Raw genomic sequence first — 18883 nt, forward strand, 5'->3', positions numbered from 1 at the left:
CCCCCCCCCCCCCCCCCTAAATATTTGCTTCCCTTTTTACTGGTAGGAGCTGGAGAAGTGTGAATCCAACCACTTGATGATTCTCTTCCGGGACGGTGGCTGCCAGTTCAGAGCCCTTTACTCCTATTTCCCCGACACAGAGGACATCCACAAGCTCACCGGCACAGGGCCCAAGAGCATCACTAAGAAGATGATCGACAAACTCTACAAGTATAGCTCAGACCGTAAGCAGTTCACGGTAATCCCTGCCAAGACTGTGTCTGTTAGTGTAGATGCGCTGACTATCCATAACCACCTGTGGCAAGCTAAAAGACCCGGCGGGCCAAAAAAGAGCGGAAAGTGAAGACTAATGGCACTCGTAAGACATGCACTTTTGCATTGAGGCCTGCAGACACTTGCCTACTTCCATCAGAGTTTGGATGGAAGCGGCTCGCTGGACAAATAAACAGGCATGAATCAACATGCACTTCATTTGAATGTGTTTTGGGTTGAAGTAGTACTTTACCCACAATCCTGTGGTCTTTTTACAAGAGTAATTTTTTGTTACTTGAATTATTTATTAGTTTGGCACTGATTAGCTCGTTTAAATGAAACACTACCCCCATGATTGTTTTTGTTTGATTTGTTTCCCCCTTTTTCGCAAGGGATACGCATTTTATTCTTACTGTCTTCAAAACATGTCTGCTGCCTCTGAGGACTGGCAGAACTCAAATTAATGTAAAAAAAAAAAAAAATAGCTGACTTGCCTCTCAACAAAACTTTTTTTTTTCTCCAAAACATGCTGCTCCTCTGTTGTCGCTGGGACAGTCCCAGGTCTGCATACTTTTGGCCTTCATGCATTGTGGTACTCTGTCTGTTTATTCCCGTTTTTTGGAGACTCTATGGTCCTTTCGATAGGGAGTCAAACAGACCTTGATGTGTGTCATATGCAGTTCTCTTCTCTTCTGTTCTACTCGGTAGCGGCCTCTCCACTGGACGCTCTGTACTATGGTGCACTTATGATCATGTTTTAGTGCTTTTATTATCATGCAATGTAACCATGTTGATGTTGGCACTGGAGCTTTTTCTCATGCAGAAGAGCAGCATGCTCTGTTATGAAGAGTGTCGCTGTAAACGATTTGAATGACGGTATTTAATATATTCATAATCGGTTACTTCCCTTGCAGTCGCTGTCTAATTATTTAGCAACGTTGAAAACATTCCTCAGCAAAAGAAGTGTCAACACTGCCGACATCCTTGTTTAAATGTTCGAGAACACTCATAAAAGCCTTGTTTGGTGTCAAGATCAATTGAGTGTTGCACATGCACTTTATTTTTTTGCTCATGAAGGTGTACAGCAGGGGTAGAATTTCAAAGGGCTTACTAAACCATTTTTGCTCCTAAAGCTAGTTGTCGAAAGGTGAAGGTACTCTGTTGTACACCAGGAAACATCTCTCAAACACTATTAACACCGAAAAGAGCACACTGACAGCCCCTTAATGACTCTTAAACTACTGTTTCCAAATAATTGGTGTTAGACTTGTCTATACGTCGCAGCATTGTTTAATTTTAAATTGCAGTTTTGTATATTATGTGTTTTTATATCTATAATTGAAAGATTGTATTGTTGTTGATCACCTGTTTTTTTTATATATTTTTTTAAATACTAATATTCATTCTTGGTCATTTTGCTTTCTTTTCCATACTATTATTTATTTTAAATAAGACTGAGAATTAATAAATTTTTCAAGTCAATAAATTCATTCTCAATTCCCCCCCCCCCCCCCATTTATTGACATTGTCATCTTTCTTTCACTTTATTTTATAACACCTCTTGCATTTTTCAGTAAGTGAGCTTGCCTCATAATAATGAATATTAGTAACAAGTGTTGAGCATTGTACCAAATTGAATTTACATGAATTTTCATGTCAGCAATTGATAAACTTATATATCAATAGCTTTACTGTTGTGATTTTAATTGTGTGGTCTCCTGATGGGCGTCCCAACTTCTGTCAACTGGAACACCACAGGCTGTGCTTCATCGACAAGCACTGTATCCTTGACAGTCCACTGAAGACACATTTGTATCATGGCAACTGACAGTTTATCCTCAGCGGGGGGCTCTACAAGTCAGGCATTCGTTGGATGGATGGTGATTAGACAGGAACTCTGAATACCTTGTTATTTGATGTTTGTCAGTATGCACGGTGAGTATTATTGCACTCTGATTTGATGTTGGCTTCAAAATCAAGTGAATTGGGATGTAAAAGAATGTTTCTTTTTTCCACCTAGCTCTTTTTATTTTTGTGGTGTTCCAGTGCATACGTGAGGCATGGTTTCAGTCCTGTATATACACAGAAACGGACTATGTTTGCAAAGAGATACCAAAAGGTAGGATGGTCTGAAGACACTTAATGCTCATAAAAGGAATGTGCTTGTTATCTGCCAGAGAAGTGGGTCAGATAAATGTCAGCTATATGCAGTTTACCAATAAAAATTATGATTATAATAATTTTGGATAATTGCATTTTAGATGAATAAGTAGAGTTCACTCAAAGAAAGTCGTCACAGTTTGTCCAATTTCATGTCGTTCCAACTCATAGGACTTAATAAAAGATGTTTTGAACAATGTTATTGCTGCACTTTTACAAACAGTGAAAGTGAATGGTGACAAGTGGATGTCAAGCTCCCGAAAGGACAAAAAACTGTAACGGTGATCCATACAACTCATGCACTATATTCCAAGTCTTCTGACGCTATACTACTGCTTTATGTGCAAAACTGACTTCAATTTAAGTTATTCACTGGAAATCTTGCCTGAGCCCTGGTCACCATTGCCTTTCATTATTTAGAACAGTGTAGCTTGGACATTCTGCCCGACATCTCCTTTTGTGTTCTACAGAAGAAAGTCATAAAGGTTTCGAAAGGTGTGCTGATGAGTAAATTACTTTTAGATGAACTGTCCCTTTTTTCCCTTCTAGATTATCCTGCTGGCTTGACCTCCGTGATTATCTTTGTGAGTGGTTTAGGAGAAATCGGCTTGTCTATGTTTAACAGCACCAATCTGACCTCTGTGAACAGTCTGACTATGGCATACCAAGGCATCACAGCAATAGGACCGCAGACCTTCGATAAGTTTCAAAACCTCAAAACTCTAAATTTGGACAATAATCATCTCTCCCAAGTCTCGTCAGACTGGTTCAGCCATCAGGTTACACTTGAGACACTCAGACTCTCAAATAATAAAATCACTACGCTGGATCATAATTCTCTTGATGGGCTGTCAAACCTGCTCAACCTAGACTTGTCTCAGAACCAGATTCACACTATAACCCCAAGCAGTCTTCTCGGTCTCAGTAAACTGAGGCAGTTAGGCCTTTCCAACAACAAACTGACACATTTGAGTATGGATGTGCTTCTTGCACTTAACGGCACAAAGATCCATTTGGATGGAAATCCTTGGGACTGCTCCTGCTCTGTGAATGACTTTGCCAAATACCTGAGAGGTATGCATTCATTTCCATCTTGTACATTTCATCTGATGCTACTGAAATATTCAATATTACTGTTTTACTGTATATTCTTCTTTCAAAAACATTATAAAATCTTATCAACTCCAAACTGTACATTAATAATGTACATAAAGGCTTATGATAGATCATTTTCGTTTTTTGGGTGAATGTTAAGTGACTTTCATAAATGCATGCAGGTCTGCAGAATGCTTCTCTTCTGGAGAACAAGATGCTGGTGTGCTGTAATAGCCCTCCTCATTTGAAAGGTATCCCAGTATGGCAGGTACCAGAATGTAAAACCCTCACAACTATGAGCCCTACCACTACAAGTCTTACCACTGTGAGCCTGACCACTGGAAGTCCTGGCACCGGGAACCCTGCCACTGTATTAATAACCAAACCTCTTAGAATCGGACCCTCAACTTTAATCATTTTAATTGGTAGGTGGAACTAATTAATTGCCTAAATTCAGCCCTCATGTCCAGGAGCTTGTGTTGTGGATGACTAACCTTTTATTATGTAACCAGTGGTACTGTGTGCCCTGGTGCTTGTCATCTGTGTCCTTTCAGTATTGTATCACAGGAAACGAGAGAGAAAACATCTACAGGCTGTAAAACCGGCTTCAGAGAAATCAGAAATGATACGAACCAGTGAATCAACTGCAAAGAGCAATGGAGAAGAAAACAGAAAAATGACATCTGAAATTGCTAATAAAACACAAATTGCCACAACAGAGGTGTTACTGAGGACAAACCAAATTATGGTTGGAGATGAGAAGACATCACAGATTTACCATATTTATTCATCAGGGACATATGAAACCAGAGAACCTATTAAACGAGTGAGATCTGCCGGGCCGGTCCTGTGCAGGATGGAGATGTTTTCTAAACCGACAGAAGCAGAAGTGGCCACTGAAGAAGATGGGGTAAGGAATGATGAGTATTACAATGGATGGATGACCTCAGAAAAAGAAAAGGACAATGTATGTGTGAATACTGAGGAGGTGGAAGATGGAAAAAACTTTGCAGATGATGAGAATGATGGATTCATTGATGAGGTCAGTAACACCACAGACACTGTGAAATTACACAAGGAACTTGGAGAGAAAAAAGATGCTGATGTGAGTGTTCAAGCCGGAACAAGTGTTGACCAAGACGTTCTCCAGCATAGTGTGGAGAATGATGTGTTGGATCACCTGAATGAGTTGACCGTTGAAGCAGGAAGCAGTCAAGATTCTCTCCAGGTAAAACATGTCACATCCCAGTCTGAGGAGACTGCTGAAAACCTGCCGTACCTCTCGATCGGTGCTGATCCGGAAAACCAGACCTCTAGGGTTGATCAGAATACTGCTAAAGGAACATCAGGACCTTCAAGACCCATTTGGCGGGTACTGACCTGGCCTCCGACTGCGGCCCAGTGGAAGAAACAGTGGGCTCAAAATCAACAAGTGCTTAATATGTTCCCTCAACTAATATTTGTAACCGGCTGCAGGCATGACATCAGACCATTTCATCCTAGCATTTCTCCTGCAATCCTCCCAACTGCTCCACAGTTCAATGCACGGGAGTTTCTGCCAGAAATAACGTCCCCAATAGAAGATGTCCGAGTCACTATTGATGAGGACACTTACAGGGCAAGTCTTGAGTCATCCAATCATAAAGTCCTACATTTCAGTGCACAGGAATGCTTCTCTGATTCTAATATATCACCAAGGGAGGATGGCAGAATTCATACAAATGGGGAAACTTGGAGGTCAGGTCTCGAGTCGACCATCTTTTCCGATTTTCGAGACTTGTCCTCCAAGAACTCCCAAATTGATGAAAGTGAGGTCTGCTCTGAATTGTTCAGCATTTGTAATCCATCATTTGGTGGCAGCAAGTCAAAGCCTGCTGCTGGAGAGGAGATAAACAACAAAGATGATAAGAAAATACAGAGCATGAAAAGAAAGACGCACAGAGTTCACCAAAGTGAGCAGGTTGCATCAGAATTGCAGAAGCAGTCCAGGAGAGTGGAGAAAGCTGCACGGAGAGCTCACAGAGACCGAGGGCAGGGGCAGATGTGTGACGGCTCTGACTCAAGAGCGCCCCCTTCGGGAGGTTCTCCAAAAGATGACAGCCTGTTGCTGGGGAATGAGTATACCTTTATAGACCTGCTACATGAGGTGGTGGAAAATCATGGGCGCTGGACTCGAGAAAGGTGGAGAGAGACACAAAAAAACAAACACAAGCTCAAACAGAATCATTAGGTACCGGAAGTATGTTACAAATTATATATATGTATGTGTGTTTGTATGGATGTGTGTGTGTTTAATTGTTTGTATGAGTGTGTGTGTTGTGTTGTCTGTGCCACAAATGTAAAAAGAAAATTTATTTAAAATAAAAAACCAAAAATTAAAGATTATTAAATAGATCTCAAAATAATCAGTTCTTCAGCTCTGTCAAACCTACAAAACACTAAAATATGCAACATATGATAGTGAATATGGTATGTAAAAATGCACCTGGTACGTACAGTATTTTCTATAACAGATTAGTGAAGACATTTGGTTTCACAATTGACAGATTTTTACTGCATTATTAAATGCTAAATAAAATGTGTGAATCTATACATCAACAGAGTCAACGTATCTATTGGTAGGAAAATACTGCCACATTTCTCTGGCTGCATGCAGCATTTATTGATTCATTCTTACATGTTAGTACAGACTTCATTTAAGAAATTGTACAAAATGTATAAGTTCATGTATTAAGCACAATCCAAAAACAGGAGCCAGCAACTGTAAACATGGGTCTCTGACACATTTGGCAAGATAAGGACATGCATGGTCCATATTATTCTAAAACTACTGGACAAATAACAAAGAAATTTAGTAAATTGCAGCAGCTTTGATCAGCTGATCAAGATACAGGATTTAAATCTTAGGGAACTAGTAAAAATAGAAGAATCTGCAGGCTGATATTTTTAACATGCACACTATGCATATCCTTTCCAATTATGGCTGGAAATTTAGGAAAACGTTAAAAAAACAAAACCTTCCCAAAGCAATCTGCATGAGAAAACAGTGACTGATGGACAATGTAGGTGACAATATCTTTATGCAAGCAAAAAACATGAATGTAGTTTGATGAACTGTACAGTATTCTGCCCAATATGTCAAGGGTTGACGCCTCCATTTACTACCGAGATTGAGTCTTGGAGCTAAGCAATAAATAAACTGATAAGCCAGATTAATAGAAGTGATATAAGGCAGAAAATGCCTTAAATATGCTGTAAACATGAATACAGAATTATAACGTTTTTATTTTAACATAATAGCTACAAAGATTCCTATTTCATTGCTTGTACTGTCATCTATCGCATTTCTTTGTGGAGACAGACAGCTAAGAATGATAGGAGAGGTATTCAACCTTAGCTACTTTGCGCAAAGGGTCTGTTCAAAGAAAGATAAATACATCTGTCTGTTAAAACAATAGAAATATTCAAATCAAGAGCAGCTTTCCATGATAGCTTTAAATGTCAGCTCCATATACTGATTGGAATGGCAAATGAACAATGCAATATGTCTTAATACAGAAGGCAAAAACAAAACACAAATATTAATGTGAAATGTAAAATTTGTAATGTTTTCTATATGTAGTTTAAAGGGTTACTGTGTACTGCTCTATAAACAGAGCTTAGTGCAATAAAATCGGCAAATTCAAATGATGTATACTCTCCCTCGTGCACTCTCTATATAATATTTATATAGAGATATATAGCTAATATATAGCGATACGTTTTTGTCCTAAATGAGCAGTAACGTACATTGTGCACACTGAAAAAAATTATGAATATTTTTATAAATACAAATGCTGAATGCTATTGTAAAGAGAAAACAAACAACAAACACTTGTTAGCTTTGAAGCAAAATGCCACCGAAAAACAATGGTTACCAACAGTGTATATTACATCTAATATTTTCGATTGTATAACCCAAACACAATTCATAAGTTTGACACCAAACCTGTTTCAATATTAATCTTATATATATTACCATTTGACATCTCTTCAATGTGTTTGCTGTAGAATAGGTTCCATTTTTTCCCTGTAAATTCGAAATCGTACGGTAAAGAACTTGATCTAGCTTCTGTTCTCAGCACATGTAAACTGGTGCATGATAACATTTGTAGTGATAATTGACAGTGATTTACAGTAAATCATCATGGTGTTCAATCATGTAAAAGCTTTAGCTTGAGATTAGCAATTTCAAATGTAAAACCCTTTGTGCTTTGAGGAAGAAAACACAACAAAATACTGTGAATACTAAGTCACTGAGCATGTAAAAGAATATGTGGCTAACTTATATACAAATATATATTTATATATACTATATTCGTGCTATACAAGTACAAAATATAGCACTGATGTAAACTAATTCTGTTCAATATCATACTGAAACACCTCACATATGACTATCCAGTGTTCTGGTCCACTCGGGACAGCTGACTGATGTAATAGTTGTTTTTTTCCCTTCTGTCTTTAGCTGCCCTCTTGAATGCTGCTTTACGTAATGTTTCTGATATACAGTATACTGCCCTATAAATCCAATCTCGTTTGGTCCAAACTGATTCAACACCTCACACTTGCACTGAGCCAAGTCTCAAATACAAAAATGTAATAACCAGCCACATTCAGAGAAGTCTGAAATGTGTCACGAGATTCTGTATGTCTGTGTTGTAGAAAAGAGGAATCTGTAAAGTGTTTCAGTTCTACAGTTACGACCATTTGGCTTGGTTGGGCAGCTTGGGTTGTGAATGTGTTGGCACATGGGTCATGTCGGTTGTGAGTCCTGTCAATCTTCATGCAGACTGTAGCAGCTCAAGGCGGAGAAGGGAGGGTTAACGAGAACTTCCAGTTCCTACAGATGGGTCTCATCCCTCGTCTCAGGTCCATAGTCTTGTCGTAGTTTCACTCCGGCCGGAGCCCCTGGGAGATTCTCAGGGACGTGTGCCAGCGGATCAGAACGGATGATGTAGCTAGAAAAGGGTGGAAAACAGGTTGTACATTTAAAAAAACAGCCAGCTGAACCTAGCACACTGTTAAAGGAGCAAAATATATTTGCAAAAAAAATAAATAAAATTTGTACAGCCCAAAGTTCATATTGTTCACGTTAGCATAACATGTTAGCATAGTAGCATAACCATTACCAGATACAGTCCCACCCCAAACTTATGCCATTGGTTGAGCAAGAGGGTAATATGATGTGGAATGAATGCTGATGATGGTTTGACTATTTTAGTGCAAATATCCTGTCTTGCTGCCAAAGGCAGTTTACACTCTACCCACCACTGTCTGGATGAGCCAGACAAAACTGACATGACCGACCTGAGCTTCAGTCTGCCAGATTAATTTCCAGTCACATTCTTCTCCACTTTCTCATCACAACTCAACTCGGAGAACCAGTTATGTTTATTGAAAATGAAGAAAATATAAAAAAAGAGGAAGTAAAGTGCCAAACGGGTATAGTCGAAGACTTTACAGTCTTTGGAAAGTCTATCGGTAACACTTTATTTTGATGGTCCCTTTTACACATTCTGTTGACAATAAGTAATGTTGCACCTACATGTCTACTAACTCTCATCAGAGTATTAGTAGACTGTTTGCTTAATATCTGCTAACTGTTTGTTGTCATGGTCTCCCAAACATACATTCTACTGACTATAAGTAACTTTACAGGTCAACTTATTCTAACCCTGACAGTCTACTAATTCTCTAATGAGAGTTAGTAGACACGTGTGCAACGTTACTTATAGTCAACAGAATGTGTTAAAGGGGTCATATGATACGATTTCAATTTTTCCTTTCTCTTTGGAATGTTTCAAGCTCTTGGTGCATAAAGAAGATCTGTAAATATGCAAAGACTAAAGTCTCAAATCCAAAGAGATATTCTTTATAAAAGTTCAGTTAGCCACTCCTACCTAAAACGGCTCGTTCTAACACACCCCCACATTGTGAAAGTGAAACTACTTTGTTTGGTCTTCCAAAAGAGGATGATATCCGCTTCGTCATGCCTGGTGCTGATCTGTGCTGGTCGCTGAGGGAATACATCAACTTTCACCGTGGACGAAGCGGAGTCCAGCCCGGGGTCGTCACGTGGTTGCCGCTAATTCGTCGGACCCGCCGGGCGCACCGTTCTCGACCCCGCCGCCTCAGCTCACTCTATCCCGGCCTCAGCTCAGCTCACTCTAGCCCGGCCTCAGCGCACGCTTCCCCTCACGCTAGGCCACTGTGTTTTTCGTTGTGAAAGTGAAACTACTCTGTTTGGTCTTCCAAAAGAGGACATGACTACAAATCAGTGGTTAAGTTGTATTTACAACACCGTTCCAGAGCAGTTTAACCCAAATATCCAGATGTGTGCAGCACATTTTATGGAGGACTGTTTACTGATCCTGGGAGAGTAACGTTAGACTAAAATGCCGGCAGTTCTGACTCACAGTCTGTAAGTAGGTTTTCATTTAAAGGATTTGCCACTGATGATTCAAATGCGAGTTTTGGGCAGTGTAGAGTAGGGCTTGTTGTTTGTCATTTCTCTGATCACAAATGCAGACAGAGATTTATGTTTACGCGGCGCAATGCAATACAACACAATGCGTAAAAAGACAGTATAAGTCATTATAATCAGTAATTATGTCTCCACTGGATGCAACAAATGCCTCGTTTGTAATGGGTTTTAATGTTTTTGTCTCGTCGCTCCGGCCGGGACACTGCATCAACAGTATGTGAGGGGCGTAACATTTCCATCTCACGCTTGAGGTATTCGGCTAATCACAATGCATTGGATAGCTGGCCAATCACAGCACACCTCGCTTTTTCAGACCGATGAGCTTTGTAAAAATCGACGCGTTTCAAAAAGGCGGGGCATAGAGGAGAAACAATAATGTACAGTATGTGGAAAATAATGTTTTTTTTTACTTTAAACCGCATAAACATTTAATTACACCAAATACACAAAATAATGTTCTTTTTAGCAGCATCATATGACCCCTTTAAAGGGACCATCAAAATAAAGTGAAACCAGTCAATCTATAAATTGTTTTCTTGTCACATTTCACTGGGAAAAGTGTATATTAACATACAAAATGGCACACTATAATTTTAATATATGCCACTTACACAATATCATTGAGCTCTAGAATGGTGTCCGGAGGAGGGTTTATCAGCACATATGATAACGTGTTCTGATTATCATTCATTTCATCTGCAAGAGAAACCAAACACAGTTACTATTGTATTTAACCTGTATCAATTCTTAATAATCCAAAACATTTGTGTGACAAAGTTCTGAGAAGTTATCCATAACATTTATCTCTGTTCCTACTACAGATAATAAAACTATGCTGTTGAATGAGTCAGAATAGCCAAAATATGTTAAAAAAAACAAGGGAGGCAGTTGTTGTGTACCCACTGTGTTAGGATTTTGTTGGCTGGGTTTCTGAGGCTTTGTTGTATTTTACCTGCTTGTAAATGACTGAGAAGTGTGAACCTTTGCAGGTCTGTGAATAAGGGACTCAAGACTGGGACAAAGTGCCTCTGCTTCTCCAAACCCACCTGTTTGAGCCACTTATAATGCCAGGCCAGGTAAAAGAGAGAGAAGGGCTAACCGTTACTGACAGGGCATGGCTGCATTTACGGAACGCCCATGCAACCGCAAGCGCTCCCCATGCGCGGACGCATGCAGACAGGGTCCGCATCCACCCACGCATTCAGTCTCTCAATCCATCCATCCGTCTACTGCATCATAATCACAGCTGACCCACTGAACGTTGATCATTGCCATGCCAACATACAGCCCCAAGTCAGCAAACAGTAAGACCGACACACACAGATACAAGCATGCTTAGAGGATCTATCAGGCCCACCAAGCCAAGGCTCGACCAATCAGAGTGAAGCAAAAAACATTAGTAGTGCGGGATTGGGAGGAGTCAATAGCCAAACGCTAATTAAACAATTACACCAATGGGAAACCCAATTACTTCTCCCAGTATCACCCCATTAATAAGAATGAAAAGCTGAGAAACAATGCTGCAAATCGGTACAAGCAGACTTATAAGTGTACGCCTAAATACCTGTGCTAGATGGACCCTTCCGACAAAGACTGAATGCTTTCTACTCCACTCTGTCCAAACATCCTGGAATCAAAAGCCCTCACTCATCATGTCTTATATCAATGCTCAGATGCCAGTGAGTACCTGCAGTACCCTCTGTCATGTAAGTACCCTCTTCAGTTCGTACCAGAGGAGAAAAAGACAACTACATCACTAATTTAACTATAAAATCAGACTTCATTATTTCAGAAACAGGTCAGCACTGCTGTCAAATGACATTGTTGATCAGGAGCATGTTTTTGCAAACATAATGAGACAAAATGTTAGGTGTGATACTGCACCTAAACTGCAAAAAAACATATTATTAAATAAATAATAAATAACAATATTGAATAAATACTGCATTCACTTAAAAAAATGTGGCTACTAGCCATGTAAAAAAAATACAAAGTCTGCATATATTGTATATTACACCCACACATAGTCTATGCAGAAAGAACCTGTCCACTTTATCCATAATTGCATTTAAGTCATAAAAAATGCTATACCTTTGCTTTACCTTTTGCATTTATGTACAGTATAAGTATGGAATAAGGTACAGTCATCATTGCTAAACAAATCCTGACAGGGTGATCAGGATGGTGACAAAAAGCTGAAGGTTTTATATTACAATAATGACTAGCTGACTGTGCATTATACTGCTTATTACACAGCTATTTAAAAAAATTTATTTGAGTTGAAACAGCTGGGACAACAATAAGTTAAATAGCTTAGTGATCATTATATAAGACTGGAGAATGCTGCAATTGACCAACCAGAATCAAGTATTCCAGTGAGCTGTGTAATAATGAATTATACACAAATGCAAATTCGATTATAATGAAATCAGTTGGCTTTACAGATAAGCACTAGGTTTCTAAATCATATTCGTTTTGTCCAGTGTCATTATAAAGCCAATGGCCAGCAGTTTCCTGCGGTCTGTTTTTAATAAGATAAGAGGAAGGCTCATGGGGCGCAGACTAGCCTACTGATAATGTCATCTGGAAAAAAATGTACAAAAAGGAGAACTGTAGGCAGCAGTCTTCAGACATTTGCATGTAGCTTTAGCAAGAAACTGTCAGCCAGGAAAATGTATGAATAAAAAAAAACACTGAATTTTGAATCTAAAAGAAAATAAATAAAGGTCTATTAAAGGAATAGTTCACCCAAAAATGAAAATTTCCTGAAAATGTACTCACCCTCAGGCCATCCAAGATGTAAATGAGTTTTCTTCATCAGAACAGATTTGAAGAAATCCATCATCAAGACATTTTACACCGTCACTTCTGGCCAAAATATTAGTCCCCTAATCCATAATAACACTTCCTCCAGTGAAGTCCATCCCCTGTTGTCCTCTTATAATAAAACAAACCAACATATTTGTTTAGAACTGTTCTGGACTGTTTTCACTTTTAAACAGTGTTTGATCTGTGCATGTTTATTTCCTGAATTAGACGAGATGACTTTCACTGGAGAAAGCAATATTATAGATAGAGGACTCGTATTTTAGCAGGAGCTTTTCACTTCACAAGACATTAACTGATGGACTTTATCAGCTGTTTGGACTCTCATTCTGACGGCACCCATTCACTGCAGAGGATCCACTGGTGAGTGAGTGATGGCCTGAGAATGAGTACATTTTCAGCAAATTTCCACTTTTGGGTGAACTAGTCCTTTCAATTGCCACAAAGCATTTTCATTAGACTTTCAGTGCTTATCCTATTAAATACAGACTGCTGATGCCGTTCTAATTGAAACAGTCCCCAGAAAGCACACAGATGATCTCCAGACCTCACACGATCAATAAAGACTCCAGAGACTCAGTGCCTGAGGGGAGCATAGCAGGATCACAACCTTCTGCAAATGCCACTCAAGGTTCTCTGTTCCTATCTACCTCACAGAAAGGTGAAAATCTGCCTTTGGTTTTGAGCATCAAATGTGTGGAGATACAAAAACAAAACACACTTTTTATAATGTTATACAAAATATATCTCTATTTATTACATTTATTCATTATATTATATTTCCTGGCAAGACCTAGACAAAGCTGTATGACTGGCAGCTCATCAAGTTATGTTTCCTATATAGTGGTTTTCACTTTATGGTCATAACATGCATATAGTACTATATTAATTAATTCATATACTTTTGCTATGATGTTGCTCACATTGCAAGGCTTTTAAGATAATCATTATTGATATACAGAGTCATTTACATTAATTATACATTTTAATTTTACTTCATACATTTTAATGTGGGAGGGACAGTGACACATTCATCTGAACTTAAGTTTCTTATCTTTAACACTGGCTGAATTTAACAATGTTTTTGTTTGACAAATACTGTAGTATTCAATAATTAGCAGCCCTCCTTTTGAAGACCCCTGACTTCATATTTAAAAGAACAAACATTCCATATATATACATACATAAATACACTACTGTTCACAAGTTTGGGGTTGATAAGAATTTTTTTTAACTGTTTTTGAAAGAGGTTTCTTATTTCCACCAAGGCTGTATTTATTTGATCAAAATACTGTAAAAACAGTAATATTGTGACATTATTACAATTTAAAATAACTTTTTCATATACATATATTGTAAAACGTAATTTATTCATGTGAAGGCAAAGCTGAATTTTCAGCATCACTACTCCAGTCTTCAGTGTCACGTGATCCTTCAGAAATCATTCTAATATGTTGATTTGCTGCTCAAGAAACATTTTTATTATTATTATAAATTCTAAAACTGTTATGCCGCAAACTATGAAATTTGATGAATGATTTGAAGAATAGAAATTTTAGAAGAACAGCATTTATTTGAAATAGAAATCTTTTGTAACATTATAAATGTTTTTATTGTCACTTTTGATCAATTTAATTTGTCCTTGCTTAAAAAAAAAGCATTAAATTCTTTAAAAATAAAAACGTACTAACCCCAAAATTTTTGAACAGTAGTGTAAACCTAAAAATGGCTGTCCACCAACGTTTACCATCCAACCTGACAGAACTGGAGAGGATCTGCAAGGGGGAATGGCAGAGGATCCCCAAATCCAGGTGTGAATAACTTGTTGCATCTTTCCCAAAAAGACTCCTGGCTGTATTAGATCAAAAGGGTGTTTCTACTAAATACTGAGCAAAGGGTCTGAATACTTAGGACCATGTGATATTTCAGATTTTCTTTTTTAATAAATCTGCATAAATGTCAACAATTCTGTGTTTTTCTGTCAATATGGGGTGCTGTGTGTACATTAATGAGGAAAAAAAATTAACTTAAATGATTTTAGCAAATGGCTGCAATATAACAAAGAGTGAAAAATTTAAGGGGGTCTGAATACTTTCCGTACCCACTGTATATATATTCATAGATATTAGAGTGCCACAAGGTGGTGCAATACTTTTACATAGAATTAGCAGAAGTTGCATCTGATCTATTACCCACCTGGTAAAGAAGAGTATCCAGCATACTAATACTGAACACTCTGCCTGCAGCGAATGGGAGGCGGAACATGAATGCCAGATTAGAGCCCTTATCTCTCTCTATCTGGAGAAAAGGGAAAAAGATCAAGACAAAAGATTGATGGCTCTTTCCACTGCTGATGATTTGAGATTTTCAGACCATCTGGCAATTTGTAATACAGCATTATCGTAGTTTCAGTATTTTCAGCCATTTGAAGCATGCAATCACCACAAATGCATCATATTTACTCATTCCAATGGACCATGTCATAATAAATGTGTAGCATTCAAGCAAAGTTATTTCATATCAGAGAAAAGTCTGAAATGCATTATGTTAATGTTAGGCCTGGTTAGAGTAGTTAAATTGACAACTTGCAAGGAAGAAAAATTATAAATCATTATTGGAGTCCTAAAGTCTGGGATCACACTGACAATCTGGGACTCAGAATCTATTTTGAACCTGGAAATAAAAAAAGTTTTTAGGATTTTGAAAAATGTAAAACAACGAAATGACCAATAAATCATTTAGATAATTTCTTATTATTTCTGAACTATTTCTAAATCATGTGACATATGGTTTTACACAAACTCGTGGAGTTCATGCAACTTGAATTAAAAATGCATGTTAATTTTGTATTCAACTTTTCACACACACACTGTTACTGACAATATAAATGTGCAATAACTGAAAAGAAAAAATTCAAAACAGAAACAGACTTTTGGACCCCGATGTAAGTCAAACGGTGTGGTTGTTTAGATATGACACCTTTTCAAGTTTGGAGAGAGCCAGGGAGTAGCAGTCTTTGGCACGAAACTGCATGAATCTCATATTAGAAGGATGGGTTAGCTCAGTGATTATGCTGAGACTAGGAAACAACCTAGTAGAGGACACAGTAACGGGAGAACAAATATGAAAATGAAGATTTGCGGGAAAAACTCAGCCAACAAAGTAATTAGTATCCAATGCCATTTCCAGCTAATGTAGAGAAAGACATCAGCTTGAAGACAAACACAACCAATTAGCTGAAGTTATTAATGTTTGAGCATAAAACGTACCTGAACATGGTCTGCACATTGACTATGGTTTTAGCATCTGCCATGTAGTCTTCCTCTGCACTCATAGTGCTCTCCTTATCCACCACCACCAGGTTATCAGCGTAGATGATGCCACACTGCAGCAGGTTATCCAAACTATGACAGAAACCAGTACAAATCGACCGTTCAGACTGGACTAAAACCGGTTGTGTATGTATACTGAAATGTTTTAAAAAACCTACTTGTCAATGGTACCAGCCATGTAGTACACCATAGGGAAACAGCAGATGGCTTCAAGAAAATGATTATCAGGCCTGGAAATGGAGGGGAAGAGCAGTTTGACAATGCTAATCCACTCACAGCTGCAGTTTTAAAGTTCTTAAAGGTTTGGGACTGGTAAACAACCTTATAAAAATGTATTCTCAGGGTAAAAGCTTGTGCAAAATGCATAAGCAGGTAATTGCAAAAAGGCTTTTGACACATCTCAGAGTTGCCATGGAAACTCTGAGGAAGAATCTACAATGTAATGGAAATTGTGTACACTATTTTGCATTACTGAAAGGAAGAATATGCGGAGCATAATGAACAACACTTTTGAAAGCGTTTAGCATTAGAGAGCAAGATAATACATAACGATTTCAATCTAATGCATGACAGAGTGTGAACAGTCGATAAAGAGATTTGTTTTTATGCAGATATGCATGGAAGTATTTTTAAGTAGTAAAGTCAGGTTAAGCAATGCTTTTGACTGACTTTCGAAGTCTAAAGTCATCACTATGAGCAGTAACATGCAGTGAAAACTGATGAGGCAGCTCGCTCACGGATTATCCAACAGCAGCACAATGGGATTCAGCTCCTTCCGGGGTCGGTAATAGGCACGCAGTGGCACTATGAAGTTGTACAGGCCATTTCCTGCAGTTTCAGCAGAAACGATAATCAACTTGTTTTTGAAACCATATGCCTTGGCGTCTTCAAAGCTATTGTGCCGACAACCCTGCACATAAAAACAAGTAAAACATTTAACGGACTGTAATAAATGATATCAGCTCTAAATGTGTGAAGATATCATGCTTTCATACATACATACATACATACATACATACATTTAGAGCTGATATGTGTACACACACACACACACACACACATATATATATAAGATGAAATTACATCAGTCAGTTAAAAAAAATCTAAATGTATCTTTCATAAAACGATCCCAATGGATTAAGCTGAATCGCTATCAGTATTTAAGAGTGAATTAAAAATTATACACTCACTTTGTCAAGTTGTAGGAAACAAAATAGGTGAATTAAGAGTTATACACTCACCTTGTCAAGTCGTAGGCAACAAAACGGTGCCTTTTGTTGCAAAAGGTGACAAAGAGTTGGGGAGCTTCCAATGTAAGGGGAGTTTGGAGGATAGCCTCTAATCCACCTTGAAAAAGCAGAAGGATATAAAATGTAGCAAGTCTGCTTCAATTTAATGCATATATACAGTACATGAACTGACTAACTGACTTGTTCTACAAATGCTTTATTTTTGAAAGCATTGCATGTAAATGATCAGTAGATGGCACTGTGAGAGCACTGAAGATTAAGCAGGAATCTTCACCAATTCTCTCTGCTCACCAGAGGAAGCATTAGAAAATACAGGAGCAGAACAGAATCCTGCGGCGAGAAAGACTCAGTGCTGCTCTGTAAGAGATTTAGTCTTTATCAAGAGTGTGTGTGTGTGTGTGTGTCTGTGTGTGTGTGTGAGAGAGAGAGAGAGAGAGAGCGAGAGAGAGAATAAGGGCACATGTCTCCTCCGGCTCTGATTGACATAAGCAAACGCTGTAATTATTCTGCAGCATGATCGCTGAATGGGTGATAGCAACTAATATGCTTAAGGTTCATCTGATCTTCCTGAAAGCTATAACATGTAATTCGACAATCACACTAGAGAGAGAGCACAGTAAAATATAACTAGAAGTCATAGAGGTGGGTAAGATTTAAAAAAAAAAAAAGTTTTATTCAGCAAGGATGCATTAAATTGATCAAAAGTGTTAGTAAAGACATTTATAACATTTGTAATTTTATTTTCACTAAAGAATCCTGGAAAAAAATGTTTTATCACCGTTTCCACAAAATTAAGCAGCACAACCGTTTTTACATTCTACATTCTACATTTTACATTCAAATAGAAAACCTTTAACTTTTAAAAACATTTAAAAATCTTACCCACCCCAAACTTTTGAACAGTGTAAGTGTATAGGGTTTATTGGCTCTGTACTTTAATATTCTATTTATTATTTTATCGTCTGCCAGTCAAAAATAAAAATGGGTTGCTTAGAAAAGTAATAGCACAGCTATCCACAACGAGCCTCTTAATTAAAAGGTGACATATCATGAAAATCTGACTTTTCCAGGTTTTAAGTGCTATAATCTGGTCCCCGGTGCATCTACCAACCAAGGAAACGTGAAAGAGATTAACCCAGTAACTTTGTTTTGGTAAGCATTTTTCTGCAAGCCTCTGCAAAAACGAGCACGTCTGATTTCACTCCCCAAGTGACGTCGCAAAGGGATCTCATTATAATATTACTGCCCCTTAATCTGTAAGTTTTCACCCACAGCACCATCATTTTGATTTCGCAAGCGACAACAGTGTACCAGCTCTAATGCCATGGCGAAAGTTTGAGCAAAACATGCTAACTGTTCTATCTTTGGCTGCACAGACGAGCACAGAACACTGTTTAGAGTCCCAGCCTCAGAGGAGACAAGAGAGCAGTGGATTTAATGAT

General features: G+C 38.2%; 3 protein-coding genes across 3 annotated transcripts in view; 2 read left to right on the forward strand and 1 right to left on the reverse strand.

Annotated features, from left to right (window-relative positions):
• Window positions 1-1751, forward strand: part of LOC107587696 (calmodulin-regulated spectrin-associated protein 1-B-like) — a 36010-nt gene extending 34259 nt beyond the window's left edge. Inside the window, exon 18 of the mRNA XM_016275579.1 lies at window positions 47-1751. Coding sequence (XP_016131065.1) covers window positions 47-343 — 297 coding nt within the window. The 3' untranslated portion in view covers window positions 344-1751. The remainder of the gene's footprint in view (window positions 1-46) is intronic.
• A 1262-nt stretch (window positions 1752-3013) lies between these two features.
• On the forward strand, window positions 3014-5737 carry LOC107587697 (uncharacterized). Its single transcript, XM_016275580.1, has 3 exons — window positions 3014-3486; window positions 3690-3932; window positions 4020-5737. The coding sequence occupies exons 1-3, from the start codon at window positions 3027-3029 to the stop codon at window positions 5735-5737; spliced, it is 2421 nt and encodes an 806-aa protein (XP_016131066.1). The 5' UTR covers window positions 3014-3026.
• A 424-nt stretch (window positions 5738-6161) lies between these two features.
• LOC107587698 (potassium channel subfamily T member 2-like) overlaps window positions 6162-18883 on the reverse strand; it is a 110500-nt gene continuing 97778 nt past the window's right edge. The window contains exons 27-34 of the mRNA XM_016275581.1: window positions 16929-17101; window positions 16350-16421; window positions 16129-16263; window positions 15815-15950; window positions 11721-11781; window positions 11080-11091; window positions 10645-10729; window positions 6162-8507 (exon numbers count right to left, since the gene is read on the reverse strand). Coding sequence (XP_016131067.1) covers window positions 8390-8507; window positions 10645-10729; window positions 11080-11091; window positions 11721-11781; window positions 15815-15950; window positions 16129-16263; window positions 16350-16421; window positions 16929-17101 — 792 coding nt within the window. The 3' untranslated portion in view covers window positions 6162-8389. The remainder of the gene's footprint in view (window positions 8508-10644; window positions 10730-11079; window positions 11092-11720; window positions 11782-15814; window positions 15951-16128; window positions 16264-16349; window positions 16422-16928; window positions 17102-18883) is intronic.

This window comes from Sinocyclocheilus grahami, unplaced genomic scaffold (assembly GCF_001515645.1).
Source record: "Sinocyclocheilus grahami isolate Dianchi unplaced genomic scaffold, SAMN03320097.WGS_v1.1 scaffold95.1, whole genome shotgun sequence".
In the NCBI taxonomy this organism is placed as follows: domain Eukaryota; kingdom Metazoa; phylum Chordata; class Actinopteri; order Cypriniformes; family Cyprinidae; genus Sinocyclocheilus; species Sinocyclocheilus grahami.

What these genes read in the sequence shown, in the direction of transcription:
- LOC107587697 (XM_016275580.1), top strand. Translation starts at nt 3,027, where the DNA reads ATGTTTAACAGCACCAATCTGACCTCTGTGAACAGTCTGACTATGGCA. An exon ending in CTTTGCCAAATACCTGAGAG is followed by an intron (nt 3,487 to 3,689) that starts GTATGCATTCAT and finishes AAATGCATGCAG; the next exon opens with GTCTGCAGAATGCTTCTCTT. An exon ending in AACTTTAATCATTTTAATTG is followed by an intron (nt 3,933 to 4,019) that starts GTAGGTGGAACT and finishes TTATGTAACCAG; the next exon opens with TGGTACTGTGTGCCCTGGTG.